Genomic DNA, 26,346 nt, shown 5'->3' with positions numbered 1-26,346 from the left:
CCTCCCGGAAGCCATAGAGAATGCATTGCAGCGCCCCCCGTTCGAAAAAAAACATCTTTGAATGTAAGTCTATGGGGCCACTCGGGGCGATTCTCAGCCGGAGTGAAATCGCCCAAAAAGAGGCGGTACTCCACAGAACGTGACATGACGCTGATTGGACTATATCCAGAGGCACAGTGACGGCTAGCGTGACTCTGTGGTTGAATGACATTGGTGGTGCGTCGCCCAATCGCCCTAATGAAGAAACCGCCCCTGCTTTGTAATGCGTGTGCACGCTCAAGGTGACGGTCACACGTATCCTGTACGCGACATAGTTGAAGTCTCTTTACAAGGTGTGATTTGGAACAGATATGCCGTCTCTTTGGACTCTCTCCTAATAAAGGAGTGACTAACTTACTGACTCATATATATTTTATTGCACATACTATGCACACGTGTTAATCATATACGTGTATAGACACAGTCGCACACGCATACCCTAGAACTTTGCATATGGTAAAAATCAACCGGAATACCCCAAATTGCATCAGATTTTGGAAGCTAATTAGCTTTGAGCCTGGCTAGTGCTTGGGTGGGCGACCACGATGCACATCAGGTTGTTAAAAGCTCCTACGGGGCTATGCATTCGACAGCAGAGGGCAGTGAAGCTTTTTTGTTTTTGTTGTTGTTGTACTATACTTCTGGGCTTCCACTTGTATGCTCCCCGCCTTCACCAACCCACACGGACGCACGCACACATGAGCTCAATCCAAGAAGCATATTCACTTGTATCAATTAGATCTTCGATTGTGCTGCTTGTTGCTGGGCTGCCTGGCGTTTTGGGATTTCGGACCTGTGCTCGGCAACCGTTATAATAGTGATAACACCCACGTGCTCGCATTCTAACACACGCGCACTAATTGCATTGATACAAACTGTAAAGTAAAAAACACTGTTTTTAAAGAAGGTTTTTTAAAACCTTACGTAAAAAAGGACAGATCTGGCCAATTGGTATTTGTGAGCTGCGCGGCGAGTTGCATAACGATTAATACGTTTAGGGGTTATGTCCTTTGTGTGAAAATGAGAAGTGTTCTTGGACATGAAGAGATGGACAGACCAAATATTCCCCAGGCATAGCAGTCGATTGCCCAATTATACCCTTTAAAAAGACATCAAACGTAAATATTGAGCTTTCGTGACTGCAGGTTCTTTGAACCTATCTACGTGACTTTACCGTAAGACGCAAAGAATATGACATCAAACATGTCACGGACATTGTTCAAAGTTCCCCTTCGATAAAATTCCTGAATGTGACCTTTTGCTCTGCCTTACCAGATACGTCAACCACATCAAATCAACGTTCTTATAACCACCGATTACCACTAAGAATTGCAAACATGACTGGGGCAATACCCCAGGAGTACATTCCAGTCATATATTAACGTGCACAATTAGTTTGCTGTCTGGCATCTGTCGATGGAAAATTGTTCGTATAGCAATTGTGCCTACGAATGTTAACCTTTTTCAATGCTTCACGTTGTAAAATGATGTATCCATTTATGCCACAAGACGCATCTACCCACCTCCGTCCCTCTGTTCTAAAGGGCCGTTCGTTGACAATTTCGCTTTAATATTGACATTTTCTGCTTTAAGGCCGTGTTTTTCATTAAAGACAAAACAGAACTATAGTAAACTATGGTTGGATACTCATTGTGCGAAAGAAGTTTTGTTTCTACCTACGTGACTTTACCGAAAGAACCAAAGAGTGTGTAGAACTATAGTATTTACATCTTGACTTTGAACGCCAGGGCCAATGAGGTTCCTTCAGCGTCACCATAATCACCGCTCATTATCAATCTACTGCTGGATGAAGATATTTCTTGTGGTCCTGCAACATAACAATCCATCTGGCACCTGCACGCGAGCTGCAAGATCCATCCGACCGTGTCCGTCCGGTGCTGTCTGAGCTGCGTTGGTTTCAGGTTGCCCAACGAATACATCGTGAGGTCGAACTCATTACACACGAAGTGCTTGCCACAAATGAACCACAATACCTCGCTGATCTCGTCAAGGAGCGTAAAATGTCACGGGAACTCCGGTCATTCTTGCAGCAGCGGCTTTGGCTAGCCATCGAACACGGTCACCGCATCATCGCGCGCTTTCAGATGCGCTTTTGCGGCCGTCTGAAATGCTCCTCCTTCCGACATCAGGAAAGCCACAGGAGCTATGTACTTTTAGATCTGGATTGAAAAGTAATTTCTTGAGAACTGCTTTTTGTGTTTAGTTTATTGTCCTTGCCTGGCACCTAAGATTAGCACGGTTGGCTACTTATGATGCGAAAGAAGTTCAACATGCATGCAAGCATCGCTCCATCTCTGTGGTGGCGGTCCTCCACAGGTGCTTTCTGTCCGTTGGCTGCCACTCCGTTATGAGTCTCGACCACTCGGCCCTCACCCCTTCGAGTGACGTTTGCTGCTCAAGCCAACTTACTTTTGTGAATGAAATATATACGGTTATTCACGTGCGTATGTTCTCGAATCCATGTGTTCCTGTCTGTCAGTGTAACTCCAAGCAATGTATCTCCCCCACGCTTCTCTGCACAAGTTTTAAGCTCTTGTTCTACTGTCTTGGTAAACGTTTGTGTCTCTCATCCCTGTCATAGCAGGTGATTTACACTCATGAACGTGTTTATTCTTTCGGCACATTGACATATATAGTCCCGTGTCTTTTATATATGTAAAAAAAGCCCGATTAAGTAAAACGTTGCCCTGATTCAACACAATTTAAACATTAACACGGCACTTTTTTTATACACTGCACGCAAGGGTGAACAGCAGTGGACACGCACAGCGGGTGAACTGCGGCTGTTTTCACACGCGTGAACACATGCCAGTTTTTACACAAGCGTTCCACCGAAACATTACATTTTTAAAAAAACCACACCGACCTCCTTCGCGTTTGCCTAATATTTTCAGCCTTTTGAGCAGCAAAATATCGACCTTCAATATGGCTTTTACACGTACAACGGCTAGACATGAACATCGACCAAGACAGTTGTACATTTTACACGCAAGAAAACAGTTTTAGCTGAGTCGGTTGTGCCAAACCAGCGACTTTCTCTTCGCGTCAAACAAGGGGTTGTCGGCTGGCGTGAATTACACAGCAACAGAAATGGGGGGGATACGATTTTCCGAACATCACAACCGCGCCAGCGGCACAGAACGGGATCTTACCGCGCAAGACGCTCCAACGTGAACCGCACGACTGGGCCGTTTAAAGAGTCCAGCACGCAGTGCCTGCGACACGCAGGGAGTGAACCCCTCCGGGTGCCCGAAAAGCGGTCGGGTGCGTCCGCTGCACTCAGAGGCGGGAGCCGCTTTGCTCTCTGCCACTGCTCCCTCTCTCTCGCTCTCTTTCACTGCAACAACAAAAAAAGAATAGCACACTCGCATCGATTGCAAGACACTTAACTTTGGTGGCCAGGGGCGGCGGGGAGGGGGGTGCGTTGCGTGCAATCTCAAAGGTCGCCACGGAAGGCTTTTATTGCTCAGATATCACGTGCCTCCGTCTGCCAGGCCCTCTCTCTCGCTCTCACGCACACACACACACACTTACTTTGCGGAATAGAATTGTTCCCATCCTGTGTTGTTCGGAGGTAGGGGCACAGCCAACAAAACCACGTGACGTTGTCAGGACACCTTGGAGAGTTTTCTTTTGACACGGTCAAGAGTTCCTGACAAAACTTTGGACAGAAATAAGAGTATTTTGAGCCTAAATCTGTTTTTTAGATATATAGAGTGGCACCGGTGTTGTCATTTTGTATTCGGCCATTGTACGTCATGTCATAGGCCATTTAAAAAAAGTTTCATACTAAATGCAACTCACGCATTCAGTAATGGGCGTTTCATCTTAAATAAAAAGCCAAAGACAAAGTTAGGAAAGCTTAGTTCAGACGTTCCTGAAGATATTTTTTTAGCTCCTCTTGGCAGGAAAAAAGAAATTGCCCATATCTGAAGTCTTCAGCTGTGTGCGCTGCTGATGCTATCCGTGTCTCTCATGGGACACAAAATACGTGACCGGTTTTTTGTTTATTTAATGTCAGGTGCGTCAGATTCGCCAACTCATACCGCCCTCGACCTATGCGTTACTGCTACCCGGCGTGGCACAAGACTTGGCAGTTACTGGCAACAACTCCCGTTGCTCGATCCGGGCACAACTGGCTGCGGCAGCTCGAGACGGATTTCGGTGCCTCGACTGACGGCACTTTGACGTCTTAGTTCTTTCGGTAAAGTCACGTAGGTAAAAAAAATGAAATTAAAAATAAAACAGCTAATCTGGCTGTGACGGTCCCACCTGATGACGGAGACTTGTGTTGCCTCCGAAACGTCGTGATTTTATGGTTTTATTTTTAATTTCTATTTTTTACCTACGTGACTTTACCGAAAGAAACTAAGAGTATGAATCCTTGCAGTCACGAAAGCTTCAAATCTAGAACTTTGACGTTTGACGCAGATCAGCTGACGTGGAGGGTTACGAACCCACCCTGCGCTGGTGACGCGTATCAGCGAGTGAGCAAACGTTTTATTTACGTCAGCAATTTTAAATGTAAAGTCGATTAGATTTCAAAACGGCTTTTTTTGTTTGTTTCTTTTCTATTTCACGTGAGCCGAAGGAACTCGAGCGACGGCTGGCACTGTTTTTTTTTTTAAATCGTTGTTGGTGTGTGAAGCAGTTGACAAAGCACGGATCGTGAAATCAATAGCGAGCCATTGGGCCAAGTGGGATGCTGAGAGTCCTCCACTGCCGCCGTGAGAGTTCATCGGGCGGATTCCTGTTGCATTCGCTCGGTGCACGTTCAACACGGCACGGGCGTCCTCGCGTTGAGCTTGCACCGCTGAGATCTTGGGAGTTTAAAGCAGGGTTGAAGCCCCCTGCCATTAACTCACGTCCTCAAGTGTACCGAGCTGATGGGTCTCCTCAGGGAGGCCACCAATTAACTTGTGCTACAGGGCCATTCTTTGGCACAGCGTGATTTTCTCACCTAAAGTCACCTCACTCGACACGATGGCGATAGCACAATTTGAATGTTAGTTGGGGGTTTTTTTTGGCATGAATAATTATTTACTTTTTTTCTATCACAGATGCTGAACACAAGTCGGACGGTGCAAAGGGACAATCGGCCAACGAACAAACAGCACTACCGATGGTGTAACAGACACACCGCCCCGCCGAAGATGAGCAACGCTGGCATACTTTCAAATTATTTTAGCGCAATAGACGTACCGCTATGAATGAAGATAAGCAGAAGCTGCGCAGAATTACACTCGGCCACTTTACCACCACCGCTGCTACAATCATTGGATAGCCTCCCAGTTTCAAGGGGCACTCAGCGTGTCCAGACCGGCTGGAAGGGGAGGGGACTAAAGTTCCGTTAACAGGCGACAACTAAGGGTTGTTAAACATTGTTTTTTTTTGCATTGCCAATTTACCGAATGGAAAAAAATGGTAAAATAAAAATCAGTTACCAGTTTGCCCCCCATACATATACTACTGTACCGTAAATGTCTGGCATTAAACTTAACATTGTCACCCGCTTTAACTGTGAAAACGAAGGGAGCTGCCAAATTGGAATGTCGTCCTTCGCTCGCACCTACTGTCAGCACGGTTTGGCTACGTACGGTGCGAAAGAAATTCTACATACATACAGACATACGCCCATTGGACTCGCAATCCATAAAAATGAGCCAGCATTTCCTCTTATTAAACGACCCGGCTCTTAATATTGTATTCCGAACAGGTGGTGTCAGAAGTCACACTTAAATATGAAAGTACATCTATAAATGAGAGTTTGCAACACTGTGTGAATCAGAGTATTTATTCATACTGAAGGAATCCGATGAGCTATAAAGATATTTTTTTACAAATGTTCAGTAGGGGCGGGTCGTTACAACAACAAACATTGCAAAAACACAACACGAGCGCAAAGTATATGAAAGGTAAATAAATCACTTAAAATATATATAGAGTACAAATAAAACTAACGCATAGTTTTTTTTCTAACCAGGTAAAAATAGTTTGATTTTATTTGTGCGAAGCCGGGTGAACTGATTTTCACTTCCTGCCATGCGGTGAGCGGCGGCGATACCTGAACCAGTCCTAAACGAGTCCTGAACGAGTCCTGAACCAGTCCTGCGCACTCCGCCCGCCCGCCGTTTGACAGCCGACACTAACCAGTGTATGGGCACGATTTTTTACACGGATTACTTTTTGGTGAAACCAAAGCCTCGGTGTTGAAAAGTAGAAAGAAGGAACTGCTGAATCTTGATTTGAAGCTTTCGTGACTGCATGAATCCACACTCTTTGGTTCTTTCGGTAAAGTCACGTAGGTATAAAATAAAATAAATCACGACGTTTCGTCCATCATCAGATGGGAAAGCATGGTCTGCTGCTAACCATGCTTTCTCACCTGATGATGGACGCTTGTGTTGCGCCCGAAACGTCGTGATTTATTTTATTTTATACCTACGTGACTTTACCGAAAGAACCAAAGCGTAAGGTACTGCTGGTTACGCAGAGAGGCACTCTTCACCTTCACATGGGCAATGCCATGGATCTGTACGAAATGTTCAATTTATTTCACATAGTACGTAGCCGACCTTGCCACACCTGTCAACCCCTACCTTATTACACTTCAATTCAGACCGTATTGGTCACCCCGTGCCCTTTAAATCTCAACGTTCATCGTAGAAAATCCCATCACAAGGGAGAAACACAGACAAAACATTTGTTTTGCCCGCATTGAAACGGCTGTACGCCGTGTGGACCTGAAAACTAAATTTCCCTGTACAAGAGCACGGGGTATGAACCGTGATGGGTTCACACGGTATGCCGTGCTACCCTCTCCGGGCTGCTGTACGTGACATTTCCCCACTGAACCGAGTACGAGACCTGTTCTTGCTATTTGCATATCAAGTGCAGCTTGTGGTCACCTGACAAAGGCACCCTCCTGGCCAGCCAATAACAAACGCCTCGTCACTCCAGGCAGAACCCCTTAAAGGTTGCTGATAACCCTCCGAGTCAGAGAGTACACGAAGGTCGTGAAAGGCAAGGTCACTTATGTTGAATCTCTTTCGTGCAGTACGTAGCCAATCACGCTAAGCCGAGGTGACTTAGCTCGGCTTAAAAGGAACCTACCCATAATCAGTTACCTAATATTCACCCAGATTCTCAACATGGCATCGAGTTAATGGTACCAACAGTGACACATTCATTTAGATGCACATCTTAACAATTCGGGTTTGTACTTCATGAGACATAAGCCCAACTACGAGTGTCGAATGTGCCCATTCGCAGCAGTGAATCACAACACGATTCAATTTCCCTGCAGCTCAAGATTCATCTGGTGGTTGTTTAAGGTATTAGACCACTGATGGGTCTATCATGAAGGGTAAGTCCAGGTTGTATGTTGTCAACCACTAATTTGTTTCCGCCAACAGATGCTGGACCGCTTCAATGTGAACTGGAGAGTAAACAAACACGACAGCATATTGCGCACGTTACTGATATTCTCCGATTGTATGGTTGCGAAATTATTAACGAATGACGCAAAATTAAAAAAAGTAAATATAATTAACTAACTTAATTCCCTGCAGGCAGTGGCGTAGGAACGACATCAGTAGTGTAGTAATTATATTATCAGTGGCGTAGGAACTACATCATCAATGGCGTAGTAACTACATTATCAGTGGCGTAGTAACTATATCATCAGTGGCGTAGTAACTACATTATCAGTGGCGTAGTAACTATATCATCAGTGGCGTAGTAATTACATTATCAGTGGCGTAGGAACTACATCATCAGTGGTGTAGTAACTACATCATCAGTGGCGCAGTAATTACATTACCAGTGGCGTAGTAGCTACATCATCAGTGGCGTAGTAATTACATTATCAGTGGCGTAGTAATTACATTACCAGTGGCGTAGTAACTACATCATCAGTGGCGTAGTAATTACATTACCAGTGGCGTAGTAACTACATCATCAGTGGCGTAGTAATTACATTACCAGTGGCGTAGTAACTACATCATCAGTGGCGTAGTAACTACATCATCAGTGGCGTAGTAACTACATCATCAGTGGCGTAGTAACTACATTATCAGTGGCGTAGTAATTACATTACCAGTGGCGTAGTAACTACATCATCAGTGGCGTAGTAACTACATCATCAGTGGCGTAGTAATTACATTATCAGTGGCGTAGTAACTACATCATCAGTGGCGTAGTAACTACATCATCAGTGGCGTAGTAATTACATTATCAGTGGCGTAGTAATTACATTACCAGTGGCGTAGTAGCTACATCATCAGTGGCGTAGTAACTACATCATCAGTGGCGTAGTAATTACATTATCAGTGGCGTAGTAACTACATCATCAGTGGCGTAGTAATTACATTATCAGTGGCGTAGTAACTACATCATCAGTGGCGTAGTAAATTACATTATCAGTGGCGTAGTAACTACATCATCAGTGGCGTAGGAACGTCACTATCAGTTGCGTTGTAACTACATTATCAGCTCAGGGGGAGTGGCAATCTGGCAGGTGGGACCCCAATATTTGATTTGTCTCGCACGCACGTACCTCGACGCGATTTCATATCGCGGCTCCTCTGACCTAATCACACCGTCGTTGCGCTCACGGTCTCGAACACTTAACGCTGTTGGGGCCCTCCGTCTACGCAAAATTCAGCCACGACAGATCCGTAGTTGCATTATTACAGTACTGCTGTCAATAGGAATTAAACGTGGAAAGTAAATGAAAGCATTTTCGTATTTATTGTTTTTATTTAAACCGCGTTATAAACAAGTTTTAGTTATTTTACACTGTTGTTGAAAAGATCCTGGTGGTTGTCAAGGAGGTCCCAACTTGTAGTTTTGACCCCCGCGTTCTGAAAATAAATGAATAACTCAGTGGGTTTTGCCTGGTAGGCTGGGGATGGTGTAGTGTAATTTGCATGTTTTTGAGTGATGTGTCTAACTTTGTTGCACTTTGCACTCCTATCGTGCTTTTTGTACCGTTTGTAGATGGAAAGTTCATACCCTCCCCGACGGGACATCGGTGAAAAAGAGCTTCATAGCTCATCGGATTCCTCCCGTATACACACACACATTTCTGATTCTGAATTACGCTGCTGCCAGCATGGGGACTGTGCTCGCTTGAGCAGGGCAAGAGGGTGCCCGGGTCGTCGATGCGAGATAACTTCGTGCTTACCTAGACGCATCCGATAGCGGGTACAGCGGGTGGGCGCTGTGGAACTTTGCACCCCTTTCTCGGATTGAGGATTAAGAAATGGCATGCCAACACGGGAGTCCATAGAGTACTACTGTAACTCGCAAACAAAAGCCAACGGGAAACCGACACGAGATCGAGCGTCAGAAAGCCACGTGGTTCACACGGTGGTTAAAACTACCGCTCCCTATTATGAATAGGATACTGTAAAAACTAATCACATTCGTTTATTGATCATACAATGTTCATGCAAATCAACGAGGCAGGGTTTTCTAAACTTCAATCCTCGGAACTCACCACGCTGGGGGCCGTCCATATATGACGTCACGCGATTTTGGACGATTCCCCCCCCCCCCTTCATTACACGGCGTCACAAAAAGTCAGACCCCCCCTCAAATATGACGTCACAAAGCTCTGCCCCCCCCACCCAAAAAAATCAAACATTCTTCAAATCGCTTTAAACTATTGTCATTGTAGTGCGTATTTGATGTGGCGCTGCAATCTTATGTTGTAGGAGAAACATTTATTAAAAGTCTATTTAATTAAGTAGAACGTGTTGTCTATATTTATTTAAAGTTGCGCATTTTGATGTGACGTCACATTTCTAACCCCCCCCCCTCGTCACACATCGTCACAAATGTCTGACCCCCGACCCCCCGGTGCGTGACGTCATTTATGGACGGCCCCCTCCGTCTCTCCGCGTTTATCAATTTACTCCACCATTCAAATAACAGGAACTCGTTCCACGCTGCACGCGCCCGATGATTGTTAAACACGTCCCACGTGACGCGCTAAGCAATGAACGCCGTCTGCTTCACCTGGTTGGCTACGTACGGTGCAGAAGTTCGACAAATCTTCACATTGCTTTATGGCGTTTTCACTCCTTCGACTGCCATTCCATCACTAACCTTAGTCAATTTGAATTTTCAGAAAGCATCTTCTGTCACCGCGAATAGTCATCGCGAAAGTGCATCTCCGTGCCCGACTCCTTGCTTCATTTATATGTAGTTTTCTTCTGGAAATCTGCGTAGCTGTCCCATAATCATGAAGGGTTTAGACAATGTCTAATACTTGTGAAAGATCGGATGACATCTGTTTTCACCGATTAGTCTACCAAACCAGGTAATATATTTTAAAAAGATCTCGTTTCTATTATCCTATTTGTGGTCAATGGTCGAAAAATATTTTTTTAATTCCTGCCTGCTCATGTGGTTGGTATCTAAATTGTCCATTATTACGTTCCATTTGATGTTCGTGAACAATCTATATATGTGCGATAGGCGAGTAATGCATTTAATTCTTATAATCAGTTGTATCGTACATTTTTATAGAATCGGGCCTCTTCTATGATTCAGGTTTATAATATTGAGTATTAAGTTCGTATAAAACTCCACTAATTTAGTTTAAATAGCTGGGCCAGCTTTTCTGACAATTCCAGTGATACTGCTTCTTTGAAGCTATGCATAGCTATACACGCTGGTCTGGGAGATTTCAGTGTTTTTTAACACCCTGCAAAGTGCAGAGTTTATATTGTTTAATGCGACACCTTAAACCTCACACTGATTTTCCCAGATAGTTTCCCCAACGGCATTTGTTTAGACACCTAACCTTGGACGATCTTCAATGCAATATAAACGGCGATACTGTAGGTGGCCTGACAAATCGGTGCCAATGGATGCCCTGATGTAAGTCCAAAGTTGTTACCAGTTCAACTTTGGACTGATTAAACAAACAAAACTGGGATCAATCTGGGTGGCTCATGAGATTATGGATTGTAATTTCCAATGTGCAATATAACACACCCTTTAACTGCTATTTTGCGATATAAATTGGCATGTTTAATATATCTATCCAAAATTGTAAACTTGGACGTGCATGGAAAATAAACATGACTACTGTAAACCAATTAATTTTGGACAATGTCCAGAGTACAATTAGCTTCCTGTAAACATTAACACGTGTAATATTAATAAACAGGTAGAAAAACATATGCATGTTCGGCTTCATTTTTTTAATAACACAGCTATGTAATAGTGGAAACAATCTGACAATTATATAGACATATGCTTTATTATTACAAGTGGAGATGGCACGTTTACTCAATGCAAATGCACACCAGCATGGCAAACACCATATGAATAGAGAAGATGAAAAAATAACTTCAATCATTGAATCTCTGAAACACTGAATAATATGTACACAGCTCAAGATCACCCCTATTTAACAGATTTACAGTCGACACAGTAGACACCTCCAACTGTCAGCATGGCTGGGATGCAGGATTTTTGTTTTCTTCCATTCAGCCGAGTGTGTTGGCCCTGTTGTAGAAAAAAAATAACACAATTAAATAGGATATAAGAGTGTAAAGTGAAATAAAAAAAGTAGCAGTTCAGAGCATCAGCAAACAAAATTGCTGCTAAATTAATTTACTTAAAATATGTCCAGCTTTAACTCAGGTATCAGTCCATTTTAACCATCTGACTAGAAAAAAAAACAAGGATGTACCAATTAACTGATTATAACCAACTCTCATGTTTGCAAGACAATTGTATTAGACAATGCAATACACACTTATGCGTGTATAAAGATAAAAAAAATTTCAGTTTATGCAATTGTGCATGTACAGATAATGTTTTTCTAGTTAATGCATACTGTATGCGATTCGTTCATGAAAACCTACAGGTTCATGGCAATATTTCCAGTGGATTAGACTTAAAGCACACCAAAAACACATTCCTGCGTAGGGAGCTAGTAGGAACGTTGGGTTGTTCGGTCAATGGCCAGGGTCAACGGCGGCGTGGTGTATTCCGCAAATATGGCCGACTGTGAGTGAGGGCGGGCACAAGCCGGCGTGAGTAGGTTAAACGTTGAGTTTTATAAGGGCACCACGGGGTGACCAGCCCCTCCCCACCCAGCCCCACCCCCCACCCTCCCCACTCAACCCCTCCCCACCCAGCCCCTCCCCACCCAGCCCTCCACTCTCCACCCAGTCCCACCCATCCCATTTGTGGATGCACGACGGACGGACACAATAATCCCCTGTGGGCTGGTGGAACCAGGTGGCTCCTACCAGTATAATTGTTTCTCAATTCGAATTTTAAGCCAGAATTGTCGAGGGAGTAACTTGCGGCATGCCGCTTAGCAAGGAACCTATTTTGACTTGAAATTTAAACATACACATGTTATGCATTAGATACGTCATCAGTTGATTTCAGTGGGTACCTCTACCCACTGAATAGAAAGACCCTTTGCAGTGGCAAGAGCACCATGTGAAAAGCTCACAAACGTTCTCACAATTGCCATTGACTAATCTGTTTTTAGGGTTGGATGTTCCTTGACTCAAACAGCTCATATCGTAAGGATACACACACACAGGTTGTGTGTGCTGGGTTATCTAAAACAAGTCTGAAAGTCCACCAATGAAGAAAATCACTCAAATTGACACGACAGTAACACTACACTCCAGTATTGCACCGATGTATGAAAATGTACAAGAGCATCTCAATCTCAGAAATGGCGTTAATAATTCTACTTTACATATTAATTAGTTACCAGGATGAGACCATCAACTCACTAGACTTGACGATGCAATTTAATCATGGTTGGCTGAAACGTTGACTCCGGTACCTTGGCGGTGCTAGTTTAGCTTTCTGAACTAGAGCCGGCACAATTGGTTGATTAATTAACGAAAACTTGTGATCAACTACCTTGTTGTAGGAAATTACTCAGGCCAAATGACACCCTTGCAAAGGCAGGAAACCCCTTGAAGCCCTGCCCACCACATCATATCCAACAGCGCACGTGGGAACAGACTTTTGTCCCAAACAATTTTACGTCATATAATAAGTCAAGTAATTGAACTGACAATCGAGTAATCGATTACTTTATTTATTGGACATCCCAGCTCTATGCTGAACCCCGAGCCCTCTGGGCGAACTCCCTTCCTCGTACTCCACAATTTAAAAACCAATATAAGCTTGTTTTTACCAGGTAAGGCCCACTGACCTCTCTAGCTTTTTTTCAGAAGCGACATGGCCACAAATGATAGCTGACTGAAGTGGCTTATCGTGTAGAAATTAATAACAGCCAAATATTCTAAATGGAGAAAAAAATCTGCGCGGGGAGAAATATACAGGCATCAGGGTGGGGATGGAACCCACGTCCTCCTGTACACCAAGCGAGGTAGCTAACGTCTCGCGTCTAGCGAGTATCGACTCCGCACGGGGCCCAACCTTGCAAATGTGCCGATGGCGACGATGCTCAGGATGAGCTCTGCACCGTGCAGCGCGAGGAGGATTCCGTTGATGATGACCTCGACGCGCAGAACGTACGTCTGCAACAGCAGCAGGTAGACGGAGAGCACCACGGCCGGCACTGTGAGCCCCACGCCCACGCTCAGAGGAACCTTCCGCTCCGTCAAGTTCCCCTTGCTGCCTACCAGGTGCGACACACAAGACAAACGCGTTTCGTTCGCTAATACGATGTTGTTGCTGCGCTTGTACGCCCCCATGTCTACGAGGCAGCACACCTTAACCAACTCGTACTGACCAGCTTGAAGTACGGTCAGATAACCCCAATGACACGCACAGCCTGGGGAGACCCTCACCTAGCAATCAAATTGAAAGGGCTGTAGGTGCACATTATGTGCAAGAACTATATAATGTTTATACCAACATTTCATATGTATATGTAACACAAATACGCCACTAAAGGTATATTATTATTATGTTGTAACATTAGCCTGCTGAGCTCAAAGGGAGGGTTTAAAGGGAAGGATTTGCTCACAGAAGAAGATGCGGAAAATCTCGATAAGTGTGAGCACAAAGAGCAGGATGATGTCGAGGGCCAGGTTGGAAGAGGGGTAGGGCAGCACTTGACCTGCAGATGACAGCACATGACCTCGAAGTCAGTGTTACTAGACTCCAGTTCTTGCAAGTAGAAACAGAACTCAGGTTTGCCAGGTTCACAGCATAGTACACGAAACGTTACTATCCATACCTACATACACACTCGTATAGAGAACATACACCGATATCCAGTACTTTGTGATGAGAATGTTGGCATCAAAACGGCAAACGGCAATTAATGGGATTCAAGAACATGCCCAACAAACACCTGCTTAGTGACCACACCACCCCACTGCCTGGCTTTCATCTTCCATGGAAACAATAGGCAATGCTTAACCAGATTGTCCAAAACCAGACAATGAAGACACCTAATGCACAAGTGGAAACATAAGAGTCTCCTGTTTGTAAGTGCTAATAAAAAACAATGAATCATATAACTTCACACTGCCCGAAATATAATTTTAAAGTCGGTGTATGTGCAATTCACCAACTGTCAAAACAAATGAACGGCTAGATCAATTTGAACTGAATCTTGAATAGTTGCTCATTGGCCACAAAAAATCAAAGTCCAGTATGATGTACTCATAAACACATCTTATACACAGCTCCAAAGAAAACATATATTTACGATTTGATGCAATATATATTATTCTATGTTATAAATTATTTGAAGAAAAGTGACAGGCCTTACCTTTGTAAATAAAAATCAATGCCTCTGCGATGAAAAAAAAGCCAAGATACCAGCCATTCAAAAAGAGTAAAAATTGCAAAGGTACTGAAGAAAGCTGGAGTGTTTCAATTAAGGAAATTTACAATTCATATTAAAAGAAAACAAAGTCACAGGCGCAATCGGAAGTTAGAACTGACGGTACAAATTCTGAAAAAAAAATCACCACGTTAATCATTAACACTGCCATATAACAGTAAAATACCCAAATGATGACTTGGGAAAATAACTGCCCTCTTATCATTACTTTGCATGCAATCGCTTGTATTTATGATTAGAACATATATCTCAACAAATTACGAGTTCTAAATAGGATCTGATTAAACACAGCATTCATATATAATTAATTTGCAACATTTAATATTTTACTGTAGAATATTCTTAAAATGTTTAATCACTGCCACGTGTATATTGTGTTTAGCGTGCTCATCATCTGACATCAAAGGATACGATCATATTCGCTCTCCCTGAAAGAAAAAGACGAAATTGTATTGGTTAATCATTCACCATATCCATAGCTATTAAAGCAAAGAAATCTGATATTTGCAGCAGTCTTCATACCAACTTGTGTTATTGGTTAGACATTCACCATATCCAAAGTTATTAAAGCAAAGGAACGAGATATTTGCAAACAGTCGTCATACCAATATATATCCCTTTGGCAATCCACTTCTGGAAGAAGGCCTCCCCATTATGTGTCTGTCATGAGGATTGTTTGACCATACTTGACCACACTGGTCAGAGTGGGTTGGTGAATGTGATTCCCCCTGGACCGGTTCAGACATCACTCGCCACTGTTATTAGCAGTGGCTGGGAGTCAAACTTCGGTCGTCAGGGTCAGAGTTCAGTGCACTAACCACTGCACCACCACTCTTAACCACTGCACCACCACTCTTAACCACTGCACCACCACTTTCAGTTTTCAGTTTACAGTATTTGGTATAGCCCTGTGAGCCATTCGGCTCTTGAATCGGGTGCAACCGCAACAAAACTAAAAACAAAAACATGAACAAGAAACCATCTTAAAGTGACTATGCGCAAACAGAAAAATCCAGGAAAAAAATGCAAAGTCTTCCAGAAAAAGCACCGTACACCAACGCTGTGTGCAAAAATCCCAATGGGGTGCAAGTTAAACAACAACAACAACAACCACAAGACAACTTAGATTAAAGCCATCAGTCTGACTCCGTACTACAACAAACAAAACATGGCAAAACCAAAAACTTTTCGAAATCACCAAAATAAAGCCATAAGCAATGTAACTTAACCGTCAACAACCAGGTTAAATATAACGAAATGACTATTGGACAGTTAATAGGGCTAATATAGATAACTCTGCGGGACATTGGGCTCATGATCACAACATTAGGGACATAACATCCTGGTTACTGTAAACTGAGCACACCGTCACCGCTATAATTTGAATCACCAGCGGACAGACTGCGCCACGCAGTGGACAGACAAGAGTTGAAATGTTTTAGCGTTTCGTCAAGTGAACGGTTATTATGGGTATACCCGCCTCTGCCATAATACCGTGGAATTTCCATCACCGACGAATGATTTGATCGAGATGAGTATCGCTTAGCCCCCATTAGAGGGGTATTATCAGGCATGATCAATCCACTGCTGGGTGTGTTGACCGCACAGATGCATCGACTTAAGTTTTCAACCTTACTTTTTACGGTTCCTACTTTTGAACACGTGTATTACATTTAGCAACAATTTCATCATCGGCAGCCGTGGTCAATCCACTGCTGGATGAATGCCCTCCCTAAGCCGCCGTTACCTCTCACAATCCTGCAATGTGAATAAGCCACCTAGCACCCCAACATTAACACATTTCGTCGCTCCGTCTCCACGGTGGTAACCGTCTCGAGCGAGTTACATCCCTCTGTGTGTCCACTGCCTGGCTGGTTGTCTGACAATGAACTTTAGATATAGTTTATAAATCCCAGATTCAGTCGTAAACCCAAGATCCAGCTATACATTCCAGATTCAGCTATAAATCTCAAATTTAGCTATACATCCCAAATGCAATTATACACCCCACATTTAGTTATAATCCCTAATTCAGTTATCAACCCAAATTCAGTTATACATCCCAAATTAAGTTATAAATCCCACATTCAGCTATACATCCCAGAACCACAATAAGCATTAATCGAGGCCATACACAGTAACACAAGCCACACAAAAACTGCTTTAGAAGCAACCGTGCATTGAATTCAGACGGCTTAACTATGCCATAAAGTTCTTACTCGTTTAACTAACTCGGTTGAATCGTAACAAAACGTTTAACATTTTCTAACATTCTCTTTGGGTCTTTCGGTAAAGTCACGTCGATATAAAAATAAATATAAATAAAATAATAACAAATCACGACGTTTCGATCGCAACACAAGCAATCGTCTCCAGGTGAAAAAATACAGCACGCGGACTGCTGAGGCAGGAATAAATATTAAATGTTATAACATTTTCTAACATTGTCGATGTATTAATTCTAAACGCAACACCGCCGCGTTGCCATGGGGACGGAGAAGCTGCTCACCCCTCGCGGCCATGTTGCTCCTCCCAGAGTTCCTCGTGGCAGCGACCGCATCACGTGACCGTGACTCGCTTCCGCCCCAGGGCAACGGGGCGAGAATCGAATAATCGATTGTTGACAATGCGATTCTCTTGAGCCGTGGATCGATTGCAACAGTAACTGGAGTTTTAAGTTCATTTTATTTAGCCCAAAAGTGAGAACTTTAAGAGGTTAGATTAGTCACCTGGGACACCAAAATTAGAAGAAGAAAATAAACAATTAGCACAATCGCGTTTTAGAAACAAATTCGAAAAGACGATACACTAAATTATTTATTAAAATATACTCCAGTAAATAAAAGTTGCTTCAGACAAATGACTCAATGTTAGACCACAGCAATTTCTCAGCAATATAAGTCTAAGAGCCCTCCCCCCCTCGCTCAATCACCGTAGTCTCCATATTAAAAGACGTACCCCGAAATTTTGCGGCAGTGGCAAGAACGTAAACTCCTGGACATCTGTGACAAAGCGCTTTACAGCTAATCGGATTCTGATTATACACATCCGATCTGATCATATTATGAGACGCACCCCTTGACGTTTGCTTTAGGGTGGGAAAAAAAGATCGTAAACCCCATCATCACCGTCGACTCGTTGATTCAATTCGAGTTACATTTTACAAGAAACAGACTATCAGAACCGTTGAATCCAGATCGATTCGATTCCCTTTACACACAGTAAAGTGTAGGAATCGATTCGTCTTTCCCTTGTCTCGCACGTTGAATCGAACAAATTTTAATCGATTTGCTTCTGTGTCGAATCGATTCTTCGTTCCCGTCCGTCAGTCTCGGGTCATATTCGCGTTAACATCGCTCAAGAATTTGTTCTCTTAAAGTTGTCATCTTTTAAGTTGTAAGGACGTTAACGGTGCCAACATCTCTCTCGCCATGGCCCTGAGACAGACTCCCTTGACCTGCAGCGGCCACACGAGGCCGGTCGTGGACCTGGCGTTCAGTACCATCACCCCTTACGGCTACTTCATGATCAGCGCCTGCAAAGGTGCGAGGCCGCCCGCGGGAGGCGCTAGGACAGGCCGTAGGCTCTATCGTGGAGCTAGGCCGCGGCGTGGCCATGTGTGCAAGTGAGGGGAATGAATGGTGGTGGATACTCGTGTAATAAGGTTAGAATGGTGTGGTTGTATTGACGACAGTGGTGTTACTTTGTTAAATATACAGTGGTTTGAATGTATAGAGGGTTTTTATGGTAAGAGTATAGAATACATATTGGTTTTAAACTAAAATGTACAGGATATAGGCCATTAATGATAAGATTGTATGACATTTACAGTGGTGCACATATATAATTATATCGTCTGTAGTGTTCATTTATAGGGGATGTATTGATGTGATTGTATCGAATCTATTGGTATGAATATAACATCTTCAGTGGGGTGGCTGTGTGACTTTAGAAATTAGTGAGAATATCATCAATTTACAGTGATGTGAATGTATTAAATTAGTGATGTGTGTGGAATCTATGGAATAGAGTGGTGTGAATTTATAGACTAGTGATGTGAATCTTTATCGTGATGTGAATCTGTAGAGTACAATGGGATGCGACTGGAGTAGTGTTTATTTATAGTACTGTGATGTTAATCTGTAAAATCCAGTGCTGTGAAAAGAAGTAGGAATCTATATTCTTGGTTCTTTCGGTAAAGTCACGTAGAAGGGAAATAATAACATAATAAAAATAATAAACAATACAATTCTCACGACGTTTCGACTGCAACACAAGCAATCATCAGGTGTGAAATCCACAGCGATAATTTTATATATTTTTTATTGTATTAGTTCCCTTCTACGTGACTTTACCGAAAAGACCAAGAATATGAATCCCTGCAGTCACGAAAGCTTTAAATAAAGTAGGGATCTGTTGACTATTTGGTGGTACACCACTTATATGCTATGTTAAGTCACGTACTATAACGCCAACATTTATAATCCATTATAACGACTGCGAATTCGGATCTATGAATATCACATTACAGATAATTATTTGCAGATGAAGCAAGTATTTTCAAGTCTGTTTTGCATTGCAGACAAAACCTCTGGTGCTTTTCGTGAATGTGTGTGTTCTTGAATCTTCCAGCAAGGAACCGAGCCAGGAAGATGAATATGTCGCTAAAACCTGTAACATTTACTACCTTGATAATTGTTTTTTTACCCTTCTATCTGGCAACAAAACTGACACCTTTTTACAAGGAGTCATGTTTGCATAGACCACAATACCTGCAGTCATAATGCAAACAAAAAACATGACTCTGATAATGTGCACTGTCCTTGAAGTTGATTGGTCCACACCCGAGACAGCTTTCCTTAGAGCCTAGTTTCACATGGGTTGGACCAGATGACGCCAAAAGGCGCACAACCAATTATCATATTTTTACTGGCAAATGAGGTTCCAATGGTGTAAATTAACTACCTTTGTGATTTTGCCGACTTTGGACGTAGACGGGAAACCAATGCTGAGGCAGGGAGACACGGGAGACTGGGTCGGCACCTTCCTGGGCCACAAAGGAGCGGTGTGGGGTGCCACGCTCAACCGCGATGCCACCAAAGCCGCCACCGCTGCCGCGGATTTCACCGCGTAAGGGTCTTGTAATGTCATTGTTGTCGCCCCAGTGGCAGACATTTGTTGCAGTAGCTTCACGCGACCGATGGATTTATTTTGTTGAACTCGGCAAACGTTTGGCTCCCTTGAGTGAGTCAGTATTCGTAGGACGTGTGACAAAAAGAGCTTGCCTTGCCTCTCGGCCATCATGAAGAAGTAAAGTTGCGTGTTTGTTGGCTTTGAACACCTCCGTTGGCACCGTGTAATTGTATTTTAAAGTGCAATATGCATCTTAATGCCTCCATATCATTTATTCCTTACAGTGATGAGTTACAAGGCCAGCATGCAGTTAATGTTTAAGAACACATAGTTTGGCGATATTACAAAAATGTGAATGAAATACCTTCTTTAAAAGTTTTGACAATTGGAATACGGTATTAGAAGTTAGGCTATTTTTGACTTAACTTCCTTTTGGATAACTGAACGTAATAATGAAAAGCCACATACCATTTGCCTAAAGAAGCGAATATTTAATCGTTTCATATTACCCACTGGATATGTACAAAGCCCATATTAATACTGCATGGATGGTGTCGGATACAAAATGGTAAATTCCACGTTGATGAACACTTTTAACGGACACATTGAGACTCGAGTGTGAAATCTCAACTTCTCCACCTTTTCTTCTTGTCCACAGTAAAGTGTGGGACGCCATATCCGGTGACGAGGTTGTCAGCTTCACACACAAGCACATCGTTAAAACTGTCGACTTCACCGAGGTAATGGTGTAATTCTCACTGCAGCATATTTAACGTCTCTACAGCTTGTTATTCGATGAATTATTAAATTAATGTTTTCTACTTTGGTGCGTTGTAGTGCCTGTAGTTGCTGCAGCGGTCACGCAAACTAATGCAGGAATAAAAAAAATTGTCACGCACACAATACTATGCATGAATCGTGTGCATTTTATTCAATGCATCATTATACTTTTATTGAGAAACAGATCGTAAGTACACGATGTGTTTATTTTTACTAGAAATCGTCCCCACAAGACTAGAAAGTAGGGGTGTAAAGTTGCGTCGAGTTGAGTAAATTTTAAGGCTTGGGTACATGTATTAAATCACACATATAATATTTGATGTGTTTCGATTTAAAGCTTTTTTTAGTTTTTTACATGGTGGTTTGGGCTGCTGCAGCTCCTTACTATAAAAATTCCTTCCCTTTATTACTGCTAACCCTACTTCCTCCCTTTGTTGCTGCTAATCCTACATAATGTACGGGCATAATATGACTTTGAGACCCCCCCCCCACCTCCATATCTGCATTTTCCATAAATATGCTGAATTCCTCTGTTGATATGCAAATTCCTTGGTCAAGGCGCCCTTCCTCCTCTAACCCAGCTTAAATATACGCTGCCAAGCTTGGTGGTGTTCATTCAGACGCTGTCTTTCCGACAGACCTATTCTTCCCTTGAGGACGGCTTCTTGCGTTGTGGCCGGAACGTCGTGAGAATTGTATTTTATTATGTTTTATTTTTATTCTTTTCCTTCTACGTGACTTTACCGAAAGAACCAAGAAGATTTGATGTGTTGCGATAGATCACATGCATAGGATATGATGCTGCTTTAGTAAATAATATAAAAAGTAATGCAGAAAATTTTAAACAATGTGAATGTGATGGTAAAATCAAGCAATGGAGTGACAGTACTGTAGTAATAGTGCAGTAAAGTCCAGAGGCTGTGCTTGATTTAAGGTGCAGGCACACACATCTGTGCTGAACTCGATGGGGTGTTTCCTTGCAGGACAGTGTCCACTTGCTCACAGGAGGACAGGACAAGATGCTGAGGATCTATGATTTGGAGAAAACAGACGCAGGTGGGATTGCACACCCAGCTGTGTTGGAAAGCATTGATCTTACATGCAATGAGGTTACGATGTTGTATTAAACACATTTAATTTCTTAAACCAATATGCCTCCTCACCACCAGAAATGGTCTGCACATCTTTCAGCTGGGGGTTTCAGATAAAAATATAAAACGTTCCAAGACACTACACAGCTCATGCACGAGAAGTGGTCAATATACCAAACTACTTTGGAGTGCAGCAAAATCAATTTTCTGTACTTCTGACCTCCCACGTCTATGCCCCCTTCACTTTCAAATAACCTCTAGGACCCACCACGCTGCATGGGAAGAAGCTTGTCATCCAGCAGTGGATTGACAAAAGAGCTATACGTAGTAACATGTTTTCACGTGGGCTTGAATAAGTAGTCAATTTTTATGACCATTACAGCACCATTGTGAACTTAATTTAGACTGAAACTGAAAATGCACTTGATTAAAAGTGGCACAATTTACAGGTGTCATTGACCATAGGTGCGACGGGACTTTGTCTTGTGTTGGTTCAGAGCCCCAGTTGTTGAGCGGTCACACGTCGGGCATCAGGCGCACCGCGTGGTGCACGGGGGAGAAGCTCATCATCTCTGTCGCTGACGACAAAACCATCCGGTGAGAACGAAACCTCCGGTGAAGTGCCAATGCATTTCCTACGTGACATGCAGTTCACCCTTGCATGCAACTCCAGCTTCCAAGGGAACACCTGGCATGATGTCTTTAGTTCACTAAACCGAGGGCGGGGGTATAAATAGTTATATGCATAATGTACATGATGTCTTTTTTTGAAAAGAAACAGGATATTTTACAGTGGCACGCACCATCGATACATCATCCACATCGCACTACTGATGCATATTCACCCAAAACTGCATTCGACCATGTTTATAAAATGGGCTTAAAGTCAATAAACCACAGCTCTTTGTACAGTCACTGCTGAATGAAGGCCTCTTCATACCATGTTACTCTATGCTGGTCAGTGTGGGTTGGTGAAGTCTCCCCCAGAACCAGTTGAAGTATAACTTACCATTCTTGTCCGGGAATCGAACTCGGTTTGAAGTGTTCATAGTGCAGTGCATGAACCATTTTGCAGGGTCATATTCATGTTTAAAAGCACTTAAAAGACACATCTTTGAAGCCTGACTTAACACCACACTTAGCTCGACTTAACCAAACAGCGTGTGCAACATATCCTGGTGTATTTTTCTGTTTACAATGACATCAGGCTGAAAGGTAATCGGCATGTGAACCTCTTTCCAGGCTGTGGGACCGAGCCACGGGCACGGAGGTAAAGTCTGTGACACTGCCCATGTCAGCAAGCAGCATGGAGTACCTCCCAAGCGATGAGATTGTGGTGATAACCTACTCACGCACCATCGCCTTCTACAATGCGCTCACGTAAGGGTTCCACATATCCCGCCAACGTCTGCGTGTTGTTTTTGGCTTGTGTTTGCATACACTTTCTTGCTTTGACTTTTGCTCAACAGCCAGCAGTTTGTAAAAAAAAATTGTACCTTCATTTGATTCTTCCAGCTTGGAACTGATCAAGCAATTCGAGGCTTCGGCGTCAATAAATTCAGCTTCGCTTCATCCGGAAAAGGAGTGCTTCATAGCCGGCGGAGAAGATTTCAAGTTGTACAAGTTTGATTACACCACTGGAGAGGAACTCGGTAGGTGATTGTCATTTCAGTTGCATCAGTTGAGTTGATTCCGCATCATATAGCCCTCCTGTATACATCGCAATTGGCCTAATAATATGGATAGGCGTGGTCTTAAGGGGTATGCAGTCAGGGGCAGCTACCCAGAGTACAAAGCTGTTGGGGGCACAGGGAATATGACATTTGCCATGCCAAGGCCTGTCCAGTACACGTTTGTTTAATTTACAAGGGATGTTCAGATTGTCAAGTGACGATGTACTATGAGTCACAGAACAAGAAAAAAACTGGTTTACCTCCTGTATGAGCTTCACCACTGTGGTAGTGTAGGTGACTGTTGATGTTGGTGGTGAAGCACCTCGCTATGAACATAAGCAACCCCAGTTTGATTCCCGAACATGGATAGCATTAGTACCAAGTGATATCTGAACCAGTCCAGGGCCTACCCTAGTTCACCTGCAGGCTTAAATTATTACCTGCTGCTGTGTATAAATAACCACTTTGGTGATAATTGCAGCCGGGTGTGACGCTGGTCATACCACCCCCTCCTGCATCATTAGGGCCTGAACAGATGCTCCCTAACGGCACTTGCCTTCACAGTCCGAATGGCTATACGGGGGATATTCGTGTTTTGTAAACACGTAAGTGAATCTGCAGGGAAAAAAGTCATTGGGAGGGTCGTAAACCATGACATTTTAGACATTTTATAGTATGTACCAAAGTAAACACCTTTGAAATGGCAGAAAATCTGCTTTTTTGCAAGTACACCTGCTGCACAGAATAAGGTCATTCTGACAGTTGTGTTGCTGTTTATATCGGTGTTTCTCAACTTGTCTTTTTGTGGCCATCTCGCATTGTCAATGTGCGTGCAGAGTCGTACAAGGGCCACTTTGGACCGGTGCACTGCGTGCGGTTTAGCCCCGACGGCGAACTATACGCCAGCGGCTCGGAGGACGGGACGCTGCGACTGTGGCAAACGGCCGTGGGGAAGACGTACGGCCTGTGGAAGTGTTTGCTGCCTGGTGAGCAGACAGGTGTTATATACACACATGTCAACACAACTCTACGGGACGACCACTTAACGTGTTGCAAACATTTGCCTTTTTATCCACCGTTTGGTGAAAATATGCCGATGTTTCCTACATCAATGGTGAGGCACAGCAGGCAGATACTGAACACTTGCCCATGTTATATCAGTTGTAATAGAGTGAGCTAATATAATATTTCTGGGCTTTACCTGGTAAAATAACAGTTAAGTTGGTTAAACTCACTGCACTTGATCGAGGACGCGGTATAATCACGGACGGCTGGAACACAGATTCAAACCCAGCATCTCAACGATGCCAGCTCAGCACCCTGCCCTGTGAGCCACCAGATCACCTCCACCGCATACTCATTACACACAAAGCGCTTGCCACAAATGAACCACAATACTTGATCTCGTCAAGGAGCATAAACCATCACGCGAACTCAGGTCACCCTCGCAGCGGATTTTGGCTAGCCATCGAACAAAGACGGTCACCGAATCGCGCGCTTTTAGATGCGCTTCTGCGGCAGTCTGGAACCCTCTTCCATGGGCAATGATGTTTAAGTAAATTCGTAAAGATGCAACTCTGTGCTCACCAGATACCTATTGGCCTCTGGTAGAAACACATGTAGTACAATACAATGTACCATGTGTATTCATAATATCTAATGCTGCATCTCACCTACAAGAATGGTCCCATAACAGCTGCTGTCTGCAGTTAATAATCACTTGTAAAAGGAGGGATATTAAAACACGAAGCTAATTTTTGTTGGTCTATTTAAAGGAAAATTGTACATCACATTGACCATTTTATTTGGCAATGATTTTATAGCCGTAACTGTATATGCACCTTTTGAACGTTAAAGTGCAATGTTAGCGCCTGCATAATTATTTTGAAACTTATACACCAACTTGATGACATTGCATATGCTTTTCCGCACACTGTGTACGTTACACATCGCCCAAGCAAAGCCGGTTTTCTGCTCCTCTGCACTCTTACCGCCCCATGTTCCCACAGAGGAGCTCACTGCAGATAACGGTGAGACGGTGATTGGTGGCCCCGATGGCACTCCAGAAATGAAAGCCTGAGCGACACAAGCTGGTGTAAACCTGCATCTCAGTACACAGCTGCTCACGACTGGAGCAACAGCAGCGGCGGAGGCGGCAGCAAAGAACAAGGGTGCAAGAAGATAAAAAAAAAACATCTTGCAAAATCAGGGGCACTAAACACTCGCCTGTTTGCTATCGGTTGTAAACGAGTGCGATGAGAGACTGTGCAATACTCGAGCAGTCTACAAAAAGGAAAAAAATAAAGAAACCGCAGGCGCTCGCTGTGCAAAATATTGGTCCGGAAGGCCGACCAGTGTGCATTGGTCGAGCAACATTTAAGAACGTTAATTTGAATTCAATTTTTCTTATGTAAGTGTTGGACATCGATTTGAAGTCCAGTGGTGTAAAGAAAGAATAGGTCACATTTGTTTCCTGTATTGACACGTATTGTCAATATGCAGTGACCTTTTATAAATGAGAGCAACATGTTGCCCACGCACAGATATTTTGCTAAGTGCAACTGTCACTGGACAGGGAAAATGGCACTTTTCTGTTCACAATATAATCATGGTGTACACAGTGCACAAGTCTGCCTTTGTAAGCCATCTGGAATTTATGTACAACAACATCAATAAATCACTTACGGCATCTCTGAAACCGTTTGCATCAAATGAATACAATGTGCAGCCGTTTTATCAATCCACTACTGGGTGCAGGCCTCGCCACAGCAGACAGCATGAAGTAATCAAA

At 43.4% G+C, this 26,346-nt stretch overlaps 3 protein-coding genes across 4 annotated transcripts in view; 1 reads left to right on the top strand and 2 right to left on the bottom strand.

Moving 5' to 3' along the window:
- The window catches only part of LOC144723047 (epidermal growth factor receptor kinase substrate 8-like), a 41,250-nt gene extending 37,637 nt beyond the window's left edge, over positions 1-3,613 (bottom strand). The window contains exons 1-2 of the mRNA XM_078601586.1: positions 3,595-3,613; positions 3,213-3,397 (exon numbers count right to left, since the gene is read on the bottom strand). The gene's annotated coding sequence lies outside the window, so the exon portion shown is untranslated. The remainder of the gene's footprint in view (positions 1-3,212; positions 3,398-3,594) is intronic.
- A 7,644-nt stretch (positions 3,614-11,257) lies between these two features.
- On the bottom strand, positions 11,258-17,527 carry LOC144723046 (transmembrane protein 216-like). The gene is made up of 6 exons (XM_078601585.1): positions 17,388-17,527; positions 15,290-15,306; positions 14,804-14,897; positions 14,051-14,143; positions 13,498-13,699; positions 11,258-11,583 (listed from the first exon to the last, which is right to left on the bottom strand). The coding sequence occupies exons 1-6, from the start codon at positions 17,398-17,400 to the stop codon at positions 11,565-11,567; spliced, it is 438 nt and encodes a 145-aa protein (XP_078457711.1). The 5' UTR covers positions 17,401-17,527; the 3' UTR covers positions 11,258-11,564.
- A 632-nt stretch (positions 17,528-18,159) lies between these two features.
- Positions 18,160-26,253, top strand: STRAP (serine/threonine kinase receptor associated protein). 2 transcript variants are annotated; one of them, XM_078601583.1, is made up of 9 exons: positions 18,160-18,421; positions 19,873-20,008; positions 20,670-20,751; positions 21,775-21,847; positions 22,380-22,479; positions 23,125-23,262; positions 23,398-23,534; positions 24,392-24,541; positions 25,565-26,253. In XM_078601583.1, exons 1-9 carry the CDS (start codon positions 18,310-18,312, stop codon positions 25,633-25,635), a joined length of 999 nt encoding a protein of 332 aa, XP_078457709.1. In that variant the 5' UTR covers positions 18,160-18,309; the 3' UTR covers positions 25,636-26,253. The 2 variants fall into 2 exon arrangements, with proteins under 2 accessions (XP_078457709.1, XP_078457708.1); XM_078601582.1 differs by having other exon boundaries at positions 18,169-18,421; positions 24,392-24,553.
- Positions 26,254-26,346: the final 93 nt, after the last annotated feature.

Source organism: Lampetra planeri, chromosome 16, assembly GCF_965212315.1.
Source record: "Lampetra planeri chromosome 16, kcLamPlan1.2.h2, whole genome shotgun sequence".
NCBI classification, from domain to species: Eukaryota; Metazoa; Chordata; class Hyperoartia; order Petromyzontiformes; family Petromyzontidae; genus Lampetra; species Lampetra planeri.
Note: the sequence above shows the minus strand (reverse complement) of the source record. Positions and strands in the feature narration are given on the sequence as shown.

Coding starts and splice junctions, on each gene's coding strand:
- LOC144723046 (XM_078601585.1), bottom strand. Junction 14,144..14,803: donor ATTGATTTTTATTTACAAAG/GTAAGGCCTGTC, acceptor TGTCATCTGCAG/GTCAAGTGCTGCCCTACCCC. Junction 13,700..14,050: donor GATTTTCCGCATCTTCTTCT/GTGAGCAAATCC, acceptor CGCACCTGGTAG/GCAGCAAGGGGAACTTGACG.
- STRAP (XM_078601582.1), top strand. CDS start 18,310: ATGGCCCTGAGACAGACTCCCTTGACCTGCAGCGGCCACACGAGGCCG. Junction 18,422..19,872: donor CATGATCAGCGCCTGCAAAG/GTGCGAGGCCGC, acceptor CTTTGGACGTAG/ACGGGAAACCAATGCTGAGG. Junction 22,480..23,124: donor GCTGACGACAAAACCATCCG/GTGAGAACGAAA, acceptor ACCTCTTTCCAG/GCTGTGGGACCGAGCCACGG.